Source organism: Microtus pennsylvanicus, chromosome 11 (assembly GCF_037038515.1).
Source record: "Microtus pennsylvanicus isolate mMicPen1 chromosome 11, mMicPen1.hap1, whole genome shotgun sequence".
Taxonomy (NCBI): Eukaryota; Metazoa; Chordata; class Mammalia; order Rodentia; family Cricetidae; genus Microtus; species Microtus pennsylvanicus.
The window spans coordinates 103,202,424-103,221,148 of NC_134589.1; the positions used below are offsets into that span (position 1 = coordinate 103,202,424).

Consider the following 18,725-nt stretch of genomic DNA (forward strand, 5'->3'; position numbering starts at 1 on the left):
AAATTTAAAAATGCCCGAATGTTATCTGGGTTTCTGCCCCCAGGGTTAACGGAAAGACTTAACGTTTTCTTAGTTTTTTACATTGTGTGTGTGTGTGCACACGCGCGGGTTTTCCGCCGCCAGGATTAATGGAAAAACTTAACTTTTTTTAGTTTTTTACATTGTGTGTGTGCACACGCGCATTTGAATGTGTACATAACTTCAAATGCCTCAGCAAGCATAGAACGTCAGAGGATAACCAGCAGGGGTCAGTTCTCTTGTACTCGGCAAATCTGAGGGATGAACTCACTCACATTAATTAGGTTTGCTAGAAGGTGCCTTTACCCACTGAGTTATCTGAAGACTGGTTGTTAACCAACTAGGTCTTGACACCTGTTATCAGTAGTGAGGTGTAAACAAGCTTATGGTCTTTCTTGTGGTAACTGCTCTAGACTGACTTTCCTCTCTTTCTTTTTCTTTCTTCAAGACATGGTCTTTCTGTGTAGCCCTGGCTAGCTTCAAACTCACAGAGATCAACCTCCCTCTGCCTCCAGAGTGCTGGGATTAAAGGTATGCACCACCACTGCCTAGTTCCTTTCTTTTGTTCCTACATAGCCCTGGCTGTCCTAAAACTCAGAGATACCATCTGTGACTCCCCGTCCTAGAACTAAAGGCATGGCCCCCATGGGCAGTTCCTCTGTTAACTGGCTTTTTCTCGGAGAAGAGCTCTATCACTTGTCTTGGATTTTTCTCTGTGCTGCCAAGTGGCAGAGTCTTCTCATTTGTTTTTTTTTCCAGCAACAAGAGCCATTTCTGAAAACGTGCCTAGAGCTAACCTTTCTTTTTTTTGGGGGGGGGGGGGGTTGAGACAGGGTTTCTCTGTGGCTTTGGAGCCTGTCCTGGAACTAGCTCTTGTAGACCAGGCTGGTCTCGAACTCACAGAGATCCACCTGCCTCTGCCTCCCGAGTACTGGGATTAAAGGCGTGCGCCACCATCGCCCGGCCTAACCTTTCTTTTTAACATCCACTGCTGTCACCTGAAACTGTCACATAGGCCAGTGGAGGCATCAGCATTAGACTCTCTTCCTGACTTTCCTGCTCATTTTCAGCAGGGTTTCCTCACTTTCTGGGTCTCAGTACCTGAAAATGGCTATCTAACTGAAAAATGGCTATCCAACCACAGATAAGTGTACCTCTCATGCATCACCAAAGAAGCTTCTTTTGCAACAGATGGCAATCATTATAGAAGACTACACCTGATCCAAATGCAGAGAAAAAAATGATAATGCAGTGCCTAGCTCCAGCAGACCCAACTCCTACACCTAAGACTCAGGAAACATCACAAAAGAGGGGACAGAAAGATTCCAAGAACCAGAGAAACTAGAAGTCGGCTGAGATGTATCTTCTAGAAATGACAGGCAAGGCACACCCACAAAACCCCATCAAGAAGGCTACCTAAACAAGGACCCCCCCAACCCTAAGCAAAGAAGTCCAGGCAACTAAGGAAAGCTGAAGAGTAGGAGACACAGTCTTTTCCAGGAATCAACCCTGATATCATACACACACAGGTAACATACAGACTGTGCAGGCCGTGTTTAGTTTTAGGAACGAACACACACCAAACAACACACACACACACCCCAAAAAAAGAAAAAGTGGCATGGAGAGACATAGCCCACACACCCCAAACAATGCCCCCCCCGAACAACACACACACACATACACACACACACACACACACCCCAAACAAAGAAAATGTGGCATGGAGAGACATTGCACACACACCAAACAACACCCCCTCAACAACACACACACACACACACACACACACACACACACACACACACACCCCAAACAAAGAAAATGTGGCATGGAGAGACATTGCACACACACCAAACAACACCCCCTCAACAACACACACACACACACACACCCCAAACAACACCCCCTCAACAACACACACACACACACACACCAAACAACACCCCCTCAACAACACACACACACACACACACACACACCCCAAACAACACCCCCTCAACAACACACACACACACACACACCAAACAACACCCCCTCAACAACACACACACACACACCCCAAACAACACCCCCTCAACAACACACACACACACACACCAAACAACACCCCCTCAACAACACACACACACACACACACCCCAAACAACACCCCCTCAACAACACACACACACACACACACACACACCAAACAACACCCCCTCAACAACACACACACACACACACACACACACACACACACACACCAAACAACACCCCCTCAACAACACACACACACACATGAACAAAGAAAAAGAGGCATGGAAAGACATAGTTCAGCAGTGAAGACTTGGGTTAAATTCCCAGCACCCAAAAATGATAGGTCACCACCATCTGTAACTCCAGTTCCATGAATTTTGAAGTCTTTTTCTGACTTCTGTTGGCACCAGGCATGCATTTGATGCACATACATAAATGCAAGCAAAACATTCATACACATAAAATAAATTGATCTAACAGTAAATAAGTAAACACAATTTTTTAAAAAGAAAAGAGGCCATGAATTTGAGAGAGAGCAAAGAGGTGGGTATGATAGGGGATGGGAGAGGAAATGGAAGGGGGAAATGATATTGATTATATTTAAATTTCAAAAGATAAAAAATTACTAAAAGAAAGAAAGAAAAATAGCCAGCCAAGTTCAGGACCCCTCATGTCCCTCCAGTTCTACACACACTAATGCAGACTAACAGACTCCAGAAGTGCTGGATGGAGAAGCTTCCAATATGATGGCCTAAAGCCCTCTCACACATGTACCTCCACTAAGTAAGGCAGACTCTTCAGTAGCTCAGTCAAGGTCATGAATCCATATTCACAGGGGTTGAGAGGAGTACTGTGGGTGGTTTCGTAATGTCTCCTGAGCTCATCAACAGAAAGATAGGCATCTCCTTCCCAAGACATCAACAACACCAGCAACTGGGCAGTGAGAGACCGCAGAGACTTCCTGTTGATCAGCTGGATCTGTTTGCCAGACTCCAGGTCAGCAACCTAAGGAGAGGAGAATGCAAACCCACTTCAGATCATCTCATTCTGGCTAACGAGACCAAAAGAGGCACTTAAACACACACAGAGCGAGTGAGTCTCTTTGTGACAGCGATCAACACTTGGAAAGAGACTGGAGCAGAAATTGCTTTTGCTTCCCTACAGTTCAGCCCATAAGCCCAAACTCCACCCACTCATCTTTCATGCAGTAAACTGGAGACGCAGCTGTGGTTCTCTCTTTTGTGTTCTTTCTTCCTTACTGTTTTCCTCAAAGACAGACAGCAGGTGAGCTCACATGGCCAAGCTACTGACGAGGCTGCTGATGACAGGGAGAACTACACTTTTCTGAGGCCCTACAACTAATTTTAACCTGATATTTTCATCTGCTATGCATCTAATCGATCATTTCAGATTCTCATGGAAATAAAGAACTTCAGGGAAGGAACCAATGAAAGCTATATGGCATTGTCTGGACATCAAATACCAAGGCAGAGACAAGAGTTTGGTGATTGAGATCATGCGCCTTGTTTAGGTGCAAGGACATGCCATAAATCTTAACTGCAGGTGGCAGAGCTCTGGGCACTCATACCATCAGCCAGTGGATCTGGTCTTCTTCCTTAGGCTTCTTTCCTGCTGGCTTTGCTTTCTCTGCAAGGACCAAAGGGCTCACTGCCTACAGTTAAGACCTGAGGGATCACATGCTTATCCTCTTTGGGACTCTGGACTCAGCCCAGCATCAGCACATTCTGGACTGAGACAGGAACACTGGCAGACTCCCACTCCCACTTCCACTGTGGCAACAGAGCTCGGGGTCTTGGGGGCTGGAGAGATAGATAGCTCAGCAGTTAAGAGGACTTGGTCCTCCTGCAAAGGATCTGGGTTCAGTTCCCAGCACCCATATAGGGAGGTACAACCACCTATAATTCCAGTTTTAGATGATCCAATGTCATCTTCTGGCCTCCACAGGTACCGCACTGACATTAATGTTATACACATACAGAATACAAGCAGGCAAGCACACATTCTCATAAATAAACATAAATCTGTAAAAAAGAAACAAAAGAGAGAAAGGTGGCACTCAGCCAGGAGACACAGCCCAGAGGGTTGAGTCACCACTGTCTTAGAATCCCAGACCATTGGGCCGGGGGTGGAGGGGTGGGGGGGATGGTGGCGCACGCCCATTTAATCCCAGCACTAGGGAGGCAGAGACAGGTGGATCTCTGTGAGTTCAAGGCCGGCCTGGTCTACAAGAGCTAGTTCCAGGACAGGAACCAAAAAAAGAAAAGCTACGGAGAAACCCCATCTCGAAAAATCCCTGCTCTTCCAGAGGACCATGTTTCAATTCCAGCGTGACAGGTCACTGCCATTTGCAACTCCAGTCCCAGGGGATCCAATGCCCTCTTCTGGGCTCCACGGGCACTGCACACATGTGGTGCACAGACATACAAGTAAACAAAACATATGCATAAAAATTAAAGAAATGCTCTTTAGAAATAGTTAATTCAGTTGGGCAAGAAAAAAATCTGGCTAAATGATGCATGGGTTCATCATAAGACAACATTCCTTCCCAGCATTCCCAACCCCCACCCACAAGCCACCATGAGGCTTGGCTGGGACTGCCCATCTTTCGGAATCCTGACTTGGAAAGCCCTAAGTATTTCTTCTTCTTTTCTATCTTTCCTTTCAGACACAACCAGAGCCTTGGCACACGTTGCCTTGTACTCTGGGCTTCCTTACTTTCTGTAAACTCCCCTGCTGACCTCTGTGCCAGCTTTTCAAATAGCATGACTTTGCCTCCTCTCTTCTTTACTCTTCTCCTCTAGGTACAGCAAGATTTATAGCCTGTCTGCCTTGGTTTTTTTCTTTAAAACTCTAGTAAACTGGGCTGGAGAGATGGCTCAGAGGTTAAGAGCACTGGCTGCTCTTCCAGAGGTCCTGAGTTCAATTCCCAGCAACCACATGGTGGCTCACAACCATCTGTACTGAGATCTGGCGCCCTCCTCTGGTGTGCAGGCATACATCGAGGCAGAATGTTGTATACATAATAAATAAATAAATCTTTAAAAAAAAAAAAACTCTAGTAAACTGACCTCAAGCTCCATTTTGAGTCTGTTTTTAGATTTTTCATCAATGAGACTAAAAATCCCAAGAAGAAACTCAGATTTCCTATGTTTTGGGTATCAGCACTGGCTCTGTTGGACTCTTCAGGGGTTTCTGGCAATACTCCTTGCCTGCCTTGTAATGACACAACAAAGGAGAAGCTGGACTTCTAGACAACATTACTCTCTCCAATTCCCTGTTCTCTCTCCAATCTGGGAGTCCTTCCCTCACTTGGTTCTGTTTCCCCGTCCCCAGTACTGAGGATGAACCCAGGACTCTGCAAGCTGGACAAGCCCTCTACACTGAGCTGTGACTCCAGTCTTTCTACTTTTCTAAATGTGGAGATGGGGTCTTGTTAAATTTCCCAGGCTGAACCTGAAATTCAAGTCTTCCTGCTTTAGCCTCCTGAGGTCCTGCAATTGCAGGCCAGGATTCTGCTTTTCATGTTACTGTCCATCTCAGCAACACTGGCATTTGTGTCAACTTAAGTTTTTTTACCCCTACGTCATTTCAGTCATGGTCATCTGAACAGCTCTCACCATGAGCCCAGCCATCAGCCCCTGGGCCTGCATCTGGGTGACACGCCAACGGTGGCTGTCTCTACCATCCATGAGCATGAGCACGATGCACAATGCTGCTCCTCACCCTTGAGGCCACACATCAGACCTTCTCTGAGCTCTTCTACCTTAAGCCTTGACCCCGTCTCTTTAAACAGCCATTGTAACCTTCCATTTAATGGCAACATAGCATTATTTTCATGGTGACAAACACCAGAATTAACTTTACTAGGGCCAACCCAACAGCCCTCATTGTTGTGTTAAGGCAGTCCGTCCTTCTGGTCCACCTCCTCGTTCTACCCCAGAAGCCCTTCTTGCCTTTGTCTGCTCATTTCTCAAGTCATCCTTCTTTGGCACTCCCCAAACTCAACTGCAGCACCTGCATATCAGGCCAGTAGCCCATTAGTTCTCTTCATCCCGTGTCCAGCTGTGGCCCTCACACACTTCCTCTTACAAGCAATCTAGCCAAAAGCTGTGGCATATCCTTCTACCACTCTCCCTTGACATCCTGACATTGCTGGGCCCACTCTTAAGTGCTGTTCTCAGGAGCATGCCAGTCACCACCACCCACCGAAGTCTCAGAATGAAACTGGTCATTCCCTTCCTGTTTCTTCTAACCTATCAGTAAACAGTATATAACCAGATTCCCTCAGTGTGACTGATGGTGCCACCACTACTTGCTTCCCTTTCCATTTCTTCCTCCTGGCAATTGTTCCCTAGTCCTGTGCTATAGATGTTCTAGAAACTGTCCAGCGGCTCTATGTTCCCTAGTCCTGTGCAATAGATGTTCTAGAAACTGTCCAGCGGCTCTATGTTCCCTGGTCCTGTGCAATAGATGTTCTAGAAACTGTTCAGCGGCTCTATGTTCCCTGGTCCTGTGCTATAGATGTTCTAGAAACTGTCCAGCGGCTCTATCTGTAAGTGGGAGGGTAGGGAAGAGGAAGGAACATGCCTTCTAGAAGGGGTTTGCAGTCACAGGGGCAATTCTAAGCTAGTGTTTACTCTTAGGATGACTCCTAAATGAGTCAGGATCCATGGAAGATACATGATACCATATCCCAAGAACTCTTCGGAAGGATTCAACTTTACCTGAGCACTCGTACCCTAGGATAAAAAGTGACCTTATCAGTTCAGAAAGGTCATAAATAAAGATATAAAAGGAAGACCATGAGTCTAAAGTATCACATCAAGCCACCTCCTATTACCTAGTAAGGTCTCGCTGACACACAGCTGTAAAGCAACAGCAATACACAGAGGGAACAGAAATGCTGCAATACACACAACACCCCACATGGGCCATGCCACAGCCTACTCAGTAGAAGGACATCGGCTTACCTTTACAACATGGCAGAGTTTTTGTGTCAAAGCAGAGACCGAACTGACATCGTAGTCTTGCAGACGAAATGTATAACCAAAAGTTTTAGCATATTCTGTGAGCAGATCTGTCATCATAAGGCAGTTATCCTTTTGGGACCGCAGAAGCTTAACAAACTGGGCAGCTAGAGCTTTAAATCGCTCCACTTCGGTCAAAGTCAGGATTTTCTCTTCTCCACATTCCAGTACCTTAACAAACACATAGGGAGGAATGAAGGGTCTGAACACATGATTGTATGTAGAGTTAAACGGCATGAAAACCTCCTACACACTGGTCACTTAAGATGGGAGTGTGGTTATGCAGGCACAGTTCTGCAAGGTCAGAGAGCTCTTCCCTGGGCACGCAAACACATATGTAGGATGATCCTTTTCCTGGCAGTAAATTATAGTATGTAGATTTCACAACAATAAAAAGTTTTAACAACACATCTGGAATCAAATATCATGTTAATAAAATTAATAACAGAAATACAGCTCCACTTGGAAAAGCTTGGCATGAATTCTTTCACCCCACCTCTAACCAACGGGATTTGGGAAGCATGGTGCTGCTCAAAAAATAGCCATTTTAACATTTGAACCATCTCATCCTATTTTTAATGATTATCTTAACACAAGTTGAAGATATTTTTGAGGTGGAATCTTGCTGTTTAATCCAGGCTAGTTTTAACCTCATAAATTCTGGGATTACAAACAAATCCTCCAGTAGTCTGGCCGGACACACAGCAATTTCCCTCTCAGTTTAGGAGGGCTGTCCTAAGAATAGGGCTGGCTCTTAAAGGCACGAGAGGACAATTTAAAAAAAAAAAAAAAAAAAAAAACAAATCCTCCATTACCTAAAATTACTAACAGGTCAAAATACAGTTTTGCTGATGAGTAACAACACCTCTCTATACACTGCTCAGAAAAACACTTAAAGAATAATCTCTGCACTTACTTGTAAAATCTCAGGTATGGCTTCCAAAAGTTCAAGCAGCTTGGTAAATCCATAGTATGCAAGCTTGCACTGTCGGCCAAAGTGGTGGTGGTAAGAGGGAATGAACTTGTTAAACGGCATCCGGAAGTGGGGCTGGTGGCGCAGCAAGTCTACAACATCCTTGGAGAACTGCTTTGTCCTTTCTATCTCATCCTGAGTTCGTTCTTCAAAAGACAAAGAATATTACACATCAGGCTCCCATCCATTGTGTTTAGTCCCAACCTGCAGGGCACTGCTGGAGTCACAGAGGTCAGCTCTGTGAGGCTACTACTGTGGGAGGTGAGAGACACATGTGTCATCACCTACAAGACAGGAACAATTACTATAAATCCTGTCCACTACATCTATGTGAACAAGACAGACAGTGTTATTTCTACAGAACATTCACACTTTTATTTATTTGATCTTCAGTTCAAAATTGCCATCAGAAAAGAGTATCAAGGGCGGTGGTGGCGCACGCCTTTAATCCCAGCACTTGGGAGGTAGAGTCAGATGGATCTCTGTGAGTTCGAGGCCAGCCTGGTCTACAAAAGCTAGTTCCAGGACAGGCTCTAAAGTCCTAGAAAAAACAAAAAACAAACAAAAAAAAAAAACAAAAAACAGATATACACACACACACACACACACACACACACACCGGACTTGCAGTCAATGTAAGTTGCTGAGTAGCTGCACAAATTAAAAAAAAAAAAAAGAGTATCAAAATTTCAGCAAAATTAAAGAGAAAAAGTACTTAAACACTGATCTTCATTTCTATTAATTTTAAATTGATTGGAAGAGAACTGGGAAAAGACAGACACCACAAATTTTAACTCTGGGACACAGAGACTCTCACTGGTAAGAGGGGAATATGATATTTAACAGGTCTCTCTCCAGAGTTGACAGTATTGAACTACTAGGACTGGAAAGACAAATGCCACATTTCTATGAGCTTGTTTCCTTACAAAGTATGCACTGTGTCAAGGGACACGGTCATTAGAAACTGCTGCACATAGCTGGGCTACAGTTTCTTCTCATCTCTGAGTATGTTCTGAAAGACCAGTGTGCTTTCCTGCAGGATACATGGTTTCCCTTCCTCCAAACAACACAAACAACACAGGTTCTCTGTACAGGCAGTTTTACAAACCACACTTCCAAGGGAACCATTAAGAACCATGGAAAAGGAGGGAAAAGGGCAACCCCTCAAAACAAACAAACAAACTAAAAGCCTATTTCATTTAAAATAATCTAATCGATAACTAGAATCATGTCTGCAATCCCAACACTTTGGGAGGCTGAGGTCAGAGTAATACTCTTAAGTTCAAACCAGCCTGGGCTACACAGTGAAGCTGGGCCTCAAAAGTACAAAACAAAAAACCAAAGGCACCACTGAGACAGACAACCCCCTCCACATACCTCTTTTACGGATATAAATGACCATGTCATCATCTTGTTGGGACAAGCAGATGGTTGTGTCTGGGATCTCTGATATGATATCAATCAACTCACATACACCATATTCTGTGATATCCCAGTCCCTTGAGAAACACCTATGTTTTAAAATGCGAAAAGGATGAAAAATGAGTAAAACTCATTGCCACAGTAACAAGCTTTACAAAACTCTGCTTAACGGAAATGTGAGAGAACTGTTTGAAACTTGTAGGAAAAAAGAATGTTAATTTTTTTTTTTCTAAAAGCTTCCCATCAACTCACCAATGATAAGCCTGTGAGAACTCTCTCACAATGACCTGCTTGCTGGCCTGGGACTTGAGAAGTTTTAGTAAATCCTGAGTAAAGCGCTTCACCTGGGCCCTATGAGTGAGGGTCAGCAGACGTTTGGAGCCCATTCCAAGAATCTGAAAATGAAATGTTCTCATTATTTGTACTGAAGAACTCAAAAGATATGTTGTGTCAACCTCATCTCTATCTTTCTTGCTCTTGTTACTCTCAGACTATCTCCCTCTATGTACAATGTCTGCAATCTGAAATGGACAAAATTCAACATATACAGTTGAAAAGAACAATGGTCCAGCTGTCTGGGGCCAGGTTCATTTGTTTTCAAAGTGCTATTTTTTTCAAGTGATCATGAGCACAAAGAGGAAGAGCATGTGCTCAGTCTGGATGACTAATTTCAGCTCTAAAAGATAGCTAAAGTAGTCACCGGGTGGTGGTAGCACACACTTTTAATCCCAGCACTTGGGAGGCAGAGACAAGTGGATTTCTGTGAGTTTGAAACCAGCCCGGTCTACAGGGCGAGTTCCAGGACAGGCTTCAAAGCTACAGAGAAACCCTGTCTTGAAAAGACAGCTGAAGTTTTTCAAGCCTCTTTAACAAGTGGGAAATTACGAAAACACTGTCTTCAGGGGAAGTTACAGGCAGCCTAGATAACAATCCAAGGCTAAACTCTAGTTCAGTGACTAATGTCCAAATCATGAAGGGTAGAGCCCTCGACTCCCTGGTAGGCATCAACATGTAAGAAATGCTGCTCACAGCAGCCCCCTGTAATGAGCATCCTAGAGAACACTGCAAGAAAGGTGTCAGCCCACAGACACTGGGAGGAAATGCTCACAGGCCTCTAGGAAATTGTTCCAGGTTGGAAATTTGTAGTTCCCTCAACACTTGAGAGGGCAGCTGCATTTTGAAACAAGTTCTAACAGGATGTTTAGCTCAGTATGGCTTTCTGAGAAATGAGGTACCATTTGTCTGTATCTTTGGCTGTGGCAGCTAAAGTCATGGAAGAATACTCCTTTCTTTGAACAAATAACCCCTCGTACCCTTTACCTGTAACACATGAGGCACTGCTTCTAATAGTTCAATCAGCTTGGAATATCCATAATCTGAAACTCGACACTGCTTTGCAAAATGATGATGGTAGGAAGGGATGAAATTGCTAATTGGCAGTATACAAGACGGCTGGTTCTTCAGTAAATCAATTACTTCTCTGCTGAACTGGATCAGCTGGGGATTACCCACAGGACTTTTAGAACGCAGAAGCCAAGGGTCTAGAGAAGGAAAAAAACACAGAAGACCTTAGGCATGATTTCACCGACACAGTAAACACACATAGTGTGTTCACTACACAGCAAGCCACTGTTTCAAGTTTCAGCTTGTACACACAGGAGCCACAGAATCAAACAACCAGGCTATCTTACTATAGGCAGGCAAACTAGTGCCCATAATTCTCAAAAAGTGTCAAAGGAAAGCAGAGCACTCTGGGGTTATGGCAGAAGTGAAGATGAACAAGGATTTCCCAGACTACATTGGCAATATTTCAAAAATCTATCTGTAACTTGGCCATTTGGACAGTATTTCTCCCACAGACACAGTATAGATGGGCCCAGGCAGATGATCCACGAAAATGCAATTAACCAATAATGGACTTGAAATATTCCCCACAAAGATATGGGAGGCAGTAACTGGAGCAGGATGGAAAACAGACTCAGAAACAGATCTACCTACTTCCTCCCTGAGACAGTCTCATGATGAAGCCTAGCAGGATGGACCACCCCATGAAGACCAAACCTCTGCTTCCTATGCGCTATGATATGAACAGGGCTGCACCGTCAGGGTTAAACACTATCTCAAGGACTCACATCTCATAAAAGCTTTAAACAAAAAACAAAATCTAGGCTGAGCTAAAATAATGCCAAGTGCCCTTAATCTCAGTACTGGGGCAAGGCAGGCTGAATCAAGAGGATCCATGAGTTCAAGGTAAGCCTGGGTTAATTAAGTGAGACATTATCTCCAATAATAATACAAAAGTTAAAGATCAAAAAATAAAACCTAAAAAAAAAAAATCAGACAAAAACCTTTATAGAAGTGGCACAAGACAGAGCGTGAGCCTTTCATGGATCCTGCGAGGGAGAGGATAGTTCAGGAAAGAGCTTCTCAGAGCTCCCCAGAGCTGCTGGCTCAGGCTCCCAGTCACCCTCACCTTTCCTGTACAGAAACAGAGGTACAAACCTACGAAGAAGACACATTAAGACTAAAGAGAAGAAGAGAGCGCAAGCATGCACGTGTGTGAGTTTGCGCGTGCACCTGTGCACACATATGGCATGGCACAACTTGTGGAAGCTGGCTCTCTCCTTCCACCAAGTGGATCCTGGGGCTCAACTCAAGTTGTCAGTCCTCATGGTAGGCTCCTTTATTCTCTGAGCAATCCTGCTGGCCCAATGCTGATATCTTCAAAAGTCAGACACTACCAACCCCTTAGCATCTGGGGAGTCTTAAGATCAGAGGAGACATTGTGATAAAAACGGTGCTGCTGTTTAAAATCAAAGCCACAACTTTCTCCTGACCTCCTTGTATTCAGGAGGGAGCTTAGGCCTTAATCCCTGATACCTGCCCACCTACCAGTGTTGGGAGGTGGGGGCTTGTTGTGAATCCACTTCACTACTTTGACACCATTCTGAGCACTGGCAATGTTCACTCCTGGAATGCAGGTGATGAAGTGCTCTAAAGGGACACCCCTGGGGCTGTCTTGCACGATTTCTAGGTCACCAAACTCCGCAGCATAGCAATCTGGAAAGCTGAAGTGGGGAGGAGGGGTTAAATGAAAATAATGGAAAAGGCATTGCAAGCTCAACTGCTGGCTTTAATCTGTATGTGCTGAGAAATAACTGCTATAGTACTGGTCTCGGTGCTATTCTAACAGCTCTAGAAATCCCTGGGCAGTGTTCACTAGGAAGTGAGATAAAGAGCACTGGCTGCCAAGGCCACCGAGTCTGGAGGTGGTCCTTGTCTGTGGAACCTGATCACAGATGGAATGATGCACTCTACTAGCTTGTGCAGCTTTCAGTCTGGATGCACCTCTTTCCTGCAGAGCAGAAACTGTCCTCATGTTTATGTTTGTGAAATTCAATGGAAGCCCAGTTTCTTGTTGAAATACTAAGTGCATGGATCCACTTCTTACAGCTTCACCCCAGGACACAGCCCTATTTCTAATCCTTGGTTCAGTCAGTAGGCAGATTGTAGGAATGACACTCAACACTCTACTCTCAACGGTTAACATCACTCACCTTAGCAAAGGCACAGTGCCCTCATGGGTCTGGAGAAGACTATGAACTTGAGGCGCAAACGCTTTCAAAGAAAGGACCACAAAAGGGATCTTGTAAGAGTCTGGATCAAATTCATGTTCACTGCAGGAAAGACAGCAAGCAGTGAGCTGGCGCTTCTCAGGAGTGGAAAGCATTCCCTGCTCACACTCTCTGGAGGGTGCCGATGTACCTGAAGTCCTTGTTAGAGCAGTGCTGCCTGCAGACAGGTTCATGATATTCCAACTCTTCAAAAAGAACTGGGCTGCAGTTCGTGGAGGAGCCATCATGTGACTGGGAAGAGCCCAAGGGGCTCTGGCGGGCCTGGCTGCTGGGTAAGAGACACACCAACCGCCCGTTTCCCTGCTCACGGATTGCGATTGTGTCTGTTAATTTATATAAATCAGACACATTTAACTTGTGTCCATACCTAAGAACAGGAAAGAGATGTTGTCTTAGAATATCTTTCTTTTTTAAAAAAAAAAAAAAGATTTATGTATTTATTATGTATACAGTGTTCTGCTTGCATGTCTGCCTGAAGACCAGAAGAGGGCACCAGATCTCATCACAGATGGTTGTGAGCCACCATGTGGTTGCTGGGAATTGAACTCAAAAGCTCTGGAAGAGGGCTGGAGAGATGGCTCAGTGGTTAAGAGCATTGCCTGTTCTTCCAAAGGTCCTGAGTTCAATTCCCAGCAACCTCATGGTGGCTCACAACCATCTGTAATGAGGTCTGGTGCCCTCTTCTCGCCTGCAGACATACACACAGAATATTGTATATAAAATAAATAAATAAATAAATAAATAAATAAATAAAGAGAATTAAAAAAAAAAAACAAAAAACTCTGGAAGAGTAGTAAATAGTAAGTGCTGTTAACTTCTGAGCCATCTCCCTAGCCCTAGAATGTTTTTCTTATGTAGAAATACCTGACCTGTCTAAATAAAGCAACAGAGAATGGCTGCCCCGTGATTAAACTCATCCAGTCCTGCCGTCATGTGGCTCCTCACATGCGGACTCTACTTCAGCCTTTGTAAACTTAAGTAAAGATATTCAACCAATTTGAACCTTAATTTTGCTGTCTTTAAAACGCTGAGGTAACTTGTACCTCATGGTGCTGAATGAGGCTAGTGTGTGCTAATGGGTGGGGCCTGGCCTGGCAATCCCTTCCAATCTCTCCAGGTTCTACTGCCAGTTCCCTACACCCATCAGGCTTCCTTCCTACCAACAGCATCCATGGGGTCTCCCCACACCGGGAGATACACATTATCTCTGTCCTCTCATTCTTAGTCATAAGCGCTGATCCTTGAGAGTAAAAATAACTCATCTCTCAGGACTGACATCTGCTCAGGCTCTAAACCTCTTCCCTCCTGGCTGTATGTCACCAGTTGTCCCTAAACCTCACTCTGCTTCCTCAGCCCCAAAATTCCCCATGTCTGGCATGTTCTTTCTCACATACTTTCCTTACCCCACCACCCTCACCCCTGGGACATTGTTTGTTTCCCTGGTCTTCCATCCAGTTCTACCTCTCCTCCCCCACCTCTTCTGATCCTATCTGCTTCCCTGCCCACCACAATGCCTAGTCAACAAATACCAGTCAGGACTTTCAGAGCCAGCATGTCTCTCACAGAGCCTCCAAAATAGCACTCCAACTCTCTGTATCAAGACTCCAATAGTGCCCCAAACTTTTATGTCCAAGACCTAACACTTATTGTGATCCCATTCAAACTTCATGCCGTTTCCTGTTTAACTGTCCCCACCATGTTCCCAGGTCAAATATTTTCTACCTTTAATTTTGCCATCTTGTTTCCTATCCGACACCAGTTATCTGATCCTGATTCACAGGAACTTGAACCTCCTTTTTCTTTCAAAAAAAAAATTTATTATTTGACGTGTATACATGTTTTGCCGATATGTATGTCTGTGCAGCACATGTGTGCAATGCCCTTGGAGGTCAGAAAATAGCATCATATCCACTAGAGATAGACTTACAGGTGGGTGTGAGCCACCCTGCAGGTGCTGGGAAGTGAAACTGGGTCCACTGCAAGAACAGCCAGTGCTTCTTCTAAATGCTGAGCTATCTCTCTAGACAGTGGTTCTCAACCTTCCTAATTCTGTGAAGCTTTAATAGTTTCTCATCTTATAGTGCTCCACCCAGCATAAGTTACTTTTGTTGCTACTTCATAAATAAAATTTTGCTGCTGTTACTAATCATAATGTAAATCTCTGATACGCAGGATATCTAATATTTGACCACTGTGAAAGGGTGGTTGTTTGACCTCTAAAGGGACTGCTACCCACAAGTTGAGAACCTCTGCTCTAGCCCGCCCACCCATTCCTCCATCCATTTATTTAGTTTTTGAGACAGTATCTGTGTCTGGCACTTGCACAGCTAAGTATGTCTTGAACTCCTGATGTTCTGACCTGCACTCCCAAATGCTGGAATTATCAATACATGCCACCAGGTCTCAGAGAGACTTAAAACTTCTGTGGCACATAGTCCTTGTAGTCCAATTGCATCAGACAGATTTGGGCCTGGTGCAGAACGTTCCCTCTTTTTTTCCTGTCCTTGAAGATGGCTCTGACCACCATACTTCTCTGTCCCCGACTCCCCCACTCATGCAATGGTTCATTACTTATGGAGTAACTGCCACACCTCTGTGATGCCTTCCTTTGGATCTCTGAAGCATTCTCTCTTCCATGAAACTCCTTTTCACTGACATTTCTCTTTGATTCATAAAGAATTTGTGAGATTTTCTCTTTCCTTCTTTGGGTACAGAAATCTGCATTTTCTGCAGTGCCTCAGCTTTGGAACACCTGCTGTGCATCGCACACTGGACACTGAACATTCGTCCCTGTCTAATATCCAGAGCAAGCTCACAAATGCCATCCCAAGAGTAATAAAAATTAGTTGGTAAAACAAAATAAAAAAGCTTAGCTTTTAGAATTGTGGTGGTCTGAATGAAAATGGTCCCCATAGGCTCATAGGGAGTGGCACTATTGGGAGATGTGGCCTTGTCTGAGGAAATATGTCACTGCGGGTGGGCTTTAAAGTATCAGAAGCTTAAGCCAGGCCCAGTCTCTCTCTCTCTTCCTGCTGTCTGTGGATCTGAATGTAGAACTCACACGCTCCTTTCCCAGCACCATGCCTACCTGTGTAACATCATGCTTCCCACCATGAGGATAAACAGTAATCCAGACCCAATTAAAGGTTTCCTTTTAGAATAGTTTCCATGGCCATAGCTTCACAGCAATAAAACAGAAACTTGAGTATAATTTTGCTAAAAATAAAAGTTTAGGGCTGGAGAGATGGCTCAGTGGTTAAGAGTACCAACTGCTCTTCAGAGGACCCGGGTTCAATTACCAGCACCCACATGGCAGCTCAAAACTGCCTGTCTGTAATTACGGTTCCAGGGCACCTGACACCCATGACAAAACATCTATATACACAGGAAAATTTTTTTTTAAAAAGTAAAAATTAAGAATAAAATTATTTAAAAAAATTTTTTTAAAAAGTGTTAGATTCAAATTTCCAATCTGATCAGAACCTTCTCTGTGTGACGTTCCTTAAGGGTGAGCATAATAATTTTTTGGATGAAGTCACCAATCATACTGACTATATCAATAGACAAAACTTACTTCTTTTCATAGATGTCTATAAATTTAAAGAGAGGCAAACAACAGGCGGGAGCATCCTGAAGAATAGAGATTGTTTCTGCACTGTAGGACAAAAGCCACAAGTTAGAGAGGGGCCTATTCCTGTATATTACATATTATATATACATTTTCTTCTTTTTTTTTTCCCCTGGATTTTCAAAAAAAAGACAGGATTTCTCTGTGCAGTCCTGGTTGTCCTGGAACTCACTCTGCAGACCAGGCTGGCCTCAAACTCACAGAGATCCACCTGCCTCTACCTCCCTAGTGCTGGGATTAAAGGTGTGTGCCATCACCACCCAGCCAAAGTGTATTTTTAAAAGGGTTACAAAATTAACACAATGTCCACGCAGAGTAAACTTCCGAATTTGATATGTCAAGAGTTTACTTTTCAGAAAAGTTCAAAAGAAAATCAAAAAGATTTTAGGATCAAGCCAAAGAAAGATTACCAAGTCACTGCCTGGGATTCCCTGGGACTCAGTAACAGGACTTCCCACAGCAGTGCAGTAGAAAGACATGAGGTCTCCTAAGGACAGGGGGAGACACACATTGGGCTTTAAGTCCAAGTGAAAGCAGAATAGCTTGAATTATCTCCTGCCATGTGTGGCTTATGTGTTAGATATATGGGGCTAGAATTCCTGCATGTGGCTGGACATGTAACTGCACACAGTAACATCCTCATTACTCGTTACAAAAAAAGGTACTGATGCCACAGAAATAGAGGCCCAAACACTGCAAAAACCTGAGTATTATTTTTATTCTAAGAAAAATAAATAACATGCCCACAACTTCAAATACTGTCTAAGTACAAACCAGAGAAGGTCCTTGATATTCCAATACTCAGAGTGAACCCCATTTCACTAGCTCCCACAGACCTGCTATGAAGAGCCACACTGACCCAGTCTTGAGGAAGACACTGCACTAGGACGCCAGCCTGGATTTTACCCTTTTCAGGCTTCTGTGTGTTACTGTAGTGGTCTGCTAGTCTTCGAACCTGTTCTGGGTAAGCAATATGCCACTTCACTCTCAAAGGGCTGCCAAGTTCAATCTTTGGCTTTTGATTAATAACTTGAACAAAAGCCAGAGGGCAGATTTCAAACCCTATCAATTCACAATAACTTTTATTGTATACAAGAGGATTGGAAATGTGATAAAATCTATTTATTATTTTCCAAACCATTTGTGGCTCAGTTTGTTATGTCCTGAAGTGAATGGCTTGGTTACTGTATTTTTTGTTTGTTTTGTTTTTCTAAGCAGGCTTTTTCTGTGTTAACAGTCCTAGCTGTCCTGGAACTAGCTCTCGTAGTCCAGGCAGGCCTCAAACTCAGAGATCTGCCTGCCTCTGCATCCCAAGTGCTGTGATTAAAGGCACGCACCACCATGGCCTGGCTTGGACACTGTTTTTACCTTAACAAAGAAAGTGATTTGTTGGCAGCTCCCGTGGAGAGTGAGACCAGAATCTTCTTGCTGCCAATCTTGTGCCTGTGGAGGCTGTTCACTGCACAGATTGCTTCTTGCAGGTTTCCCATCTGCACAATGGCCTTGAGCTGGTAATCAGTGTGAGGACTGAGCTCAATACTCTTGACCTACAAAAGGACAAAATGAAGCAGAGCACTACCAATATCTACCCAGAGCCTGTCGTCTTCAAAAACGAGAATGAACTATGGAAGAATATGCCACTAGATGTCAGGGCCTGCATGAGGTGACTTGTCTGAATAAGGTACTGCAGGTGACCAGAGTGTAGAAGATCTTCAGAGAAGCTGGCCTGGCCAGTCTGCCTGTGTGCTCTGGCATATGTCACTCAGAGGCAGACTCAGAGAACAGGGTTTCTCTGACTCTGCAAAATACCAGGTCTATAAAAGGTGCATTAAAAAAAAAAAAACTGCACCTAAACACTGGGCTGGGTAAATTAAAATACAATAAGAAATAGCCAATATTCCTTTAGACTAGTGGTTCTCAACTTGTGGGTGACAACCCCTTTGGGGGTCGAGTGACCCTTTCACAGGGGCTGCATACCAGAT

General features: G+C 44.2%; 1 protein-coding gene and 1 non-coding gene across 3 annotated transcripts in view; one reads left to right on the plus strand and one right to left on the minus strand.

Annotated features, from left to right (window-relative positions):
• Window positions 1-18,725, minus strand: part of Marf1 (meiosis regulator and mRNA stability factor 1) — a 58,542-nt gene that overhangs the window by 16,035 nt on the left and 23,782 nt on the right. For both annotated transcript variants that reach the window (XM_075942101.1, XM_075942102.1), the window contains exons 12-22: window positions 18,112-18,290; window positions 16,690-16,770; window positions 13,246-13,482; window positions 13,038-13,157; window positions 12,373-12,548; window positions 10,801-11,021; window positions 9,733-9,875; window positions 9,436-9,569; window positions 8,002-8,204; window positions 7,029-7,256; window positions 2,812-3,042 (exon numbers count right to left, since the gene is read on the minus strand). In XM_075942101.1, the coding sequence (XP_075798216.1) occupies window positions 2,812-3,042; window positions 7,029-7,256; window positions 8,002-8,204; window positions 9,436-9,569; window positions 9,733-9,875; window positions 10,801-11,021; window positions 12,373-12,548; window positions 13,038-13,157; window positions 13,246-13,482; window positions 16,690-16,770; window positions 18,112-18,290 (1,953 nt within the window). The remainder of the gene's footprint in view (window positions 1-2,811; window positions 3,043-7,028; window positions 7,257-8,001; window positions 8,205-9,435; window positions 9,570-9,732; window positions 9,876-10,800; window positions 11,022-12,372; window positions 12,549-13,037; window positions 13,158-13,245; window positions 13,483-16,689; window positions 16,771-18,111; window positions 18,291-18,725) is intronic.
• Window positions 7,716-7,860, plus strand: LOC142832065 (small Cajal body-specific RNA 11). The gene has a single exon (XR_012907156.1).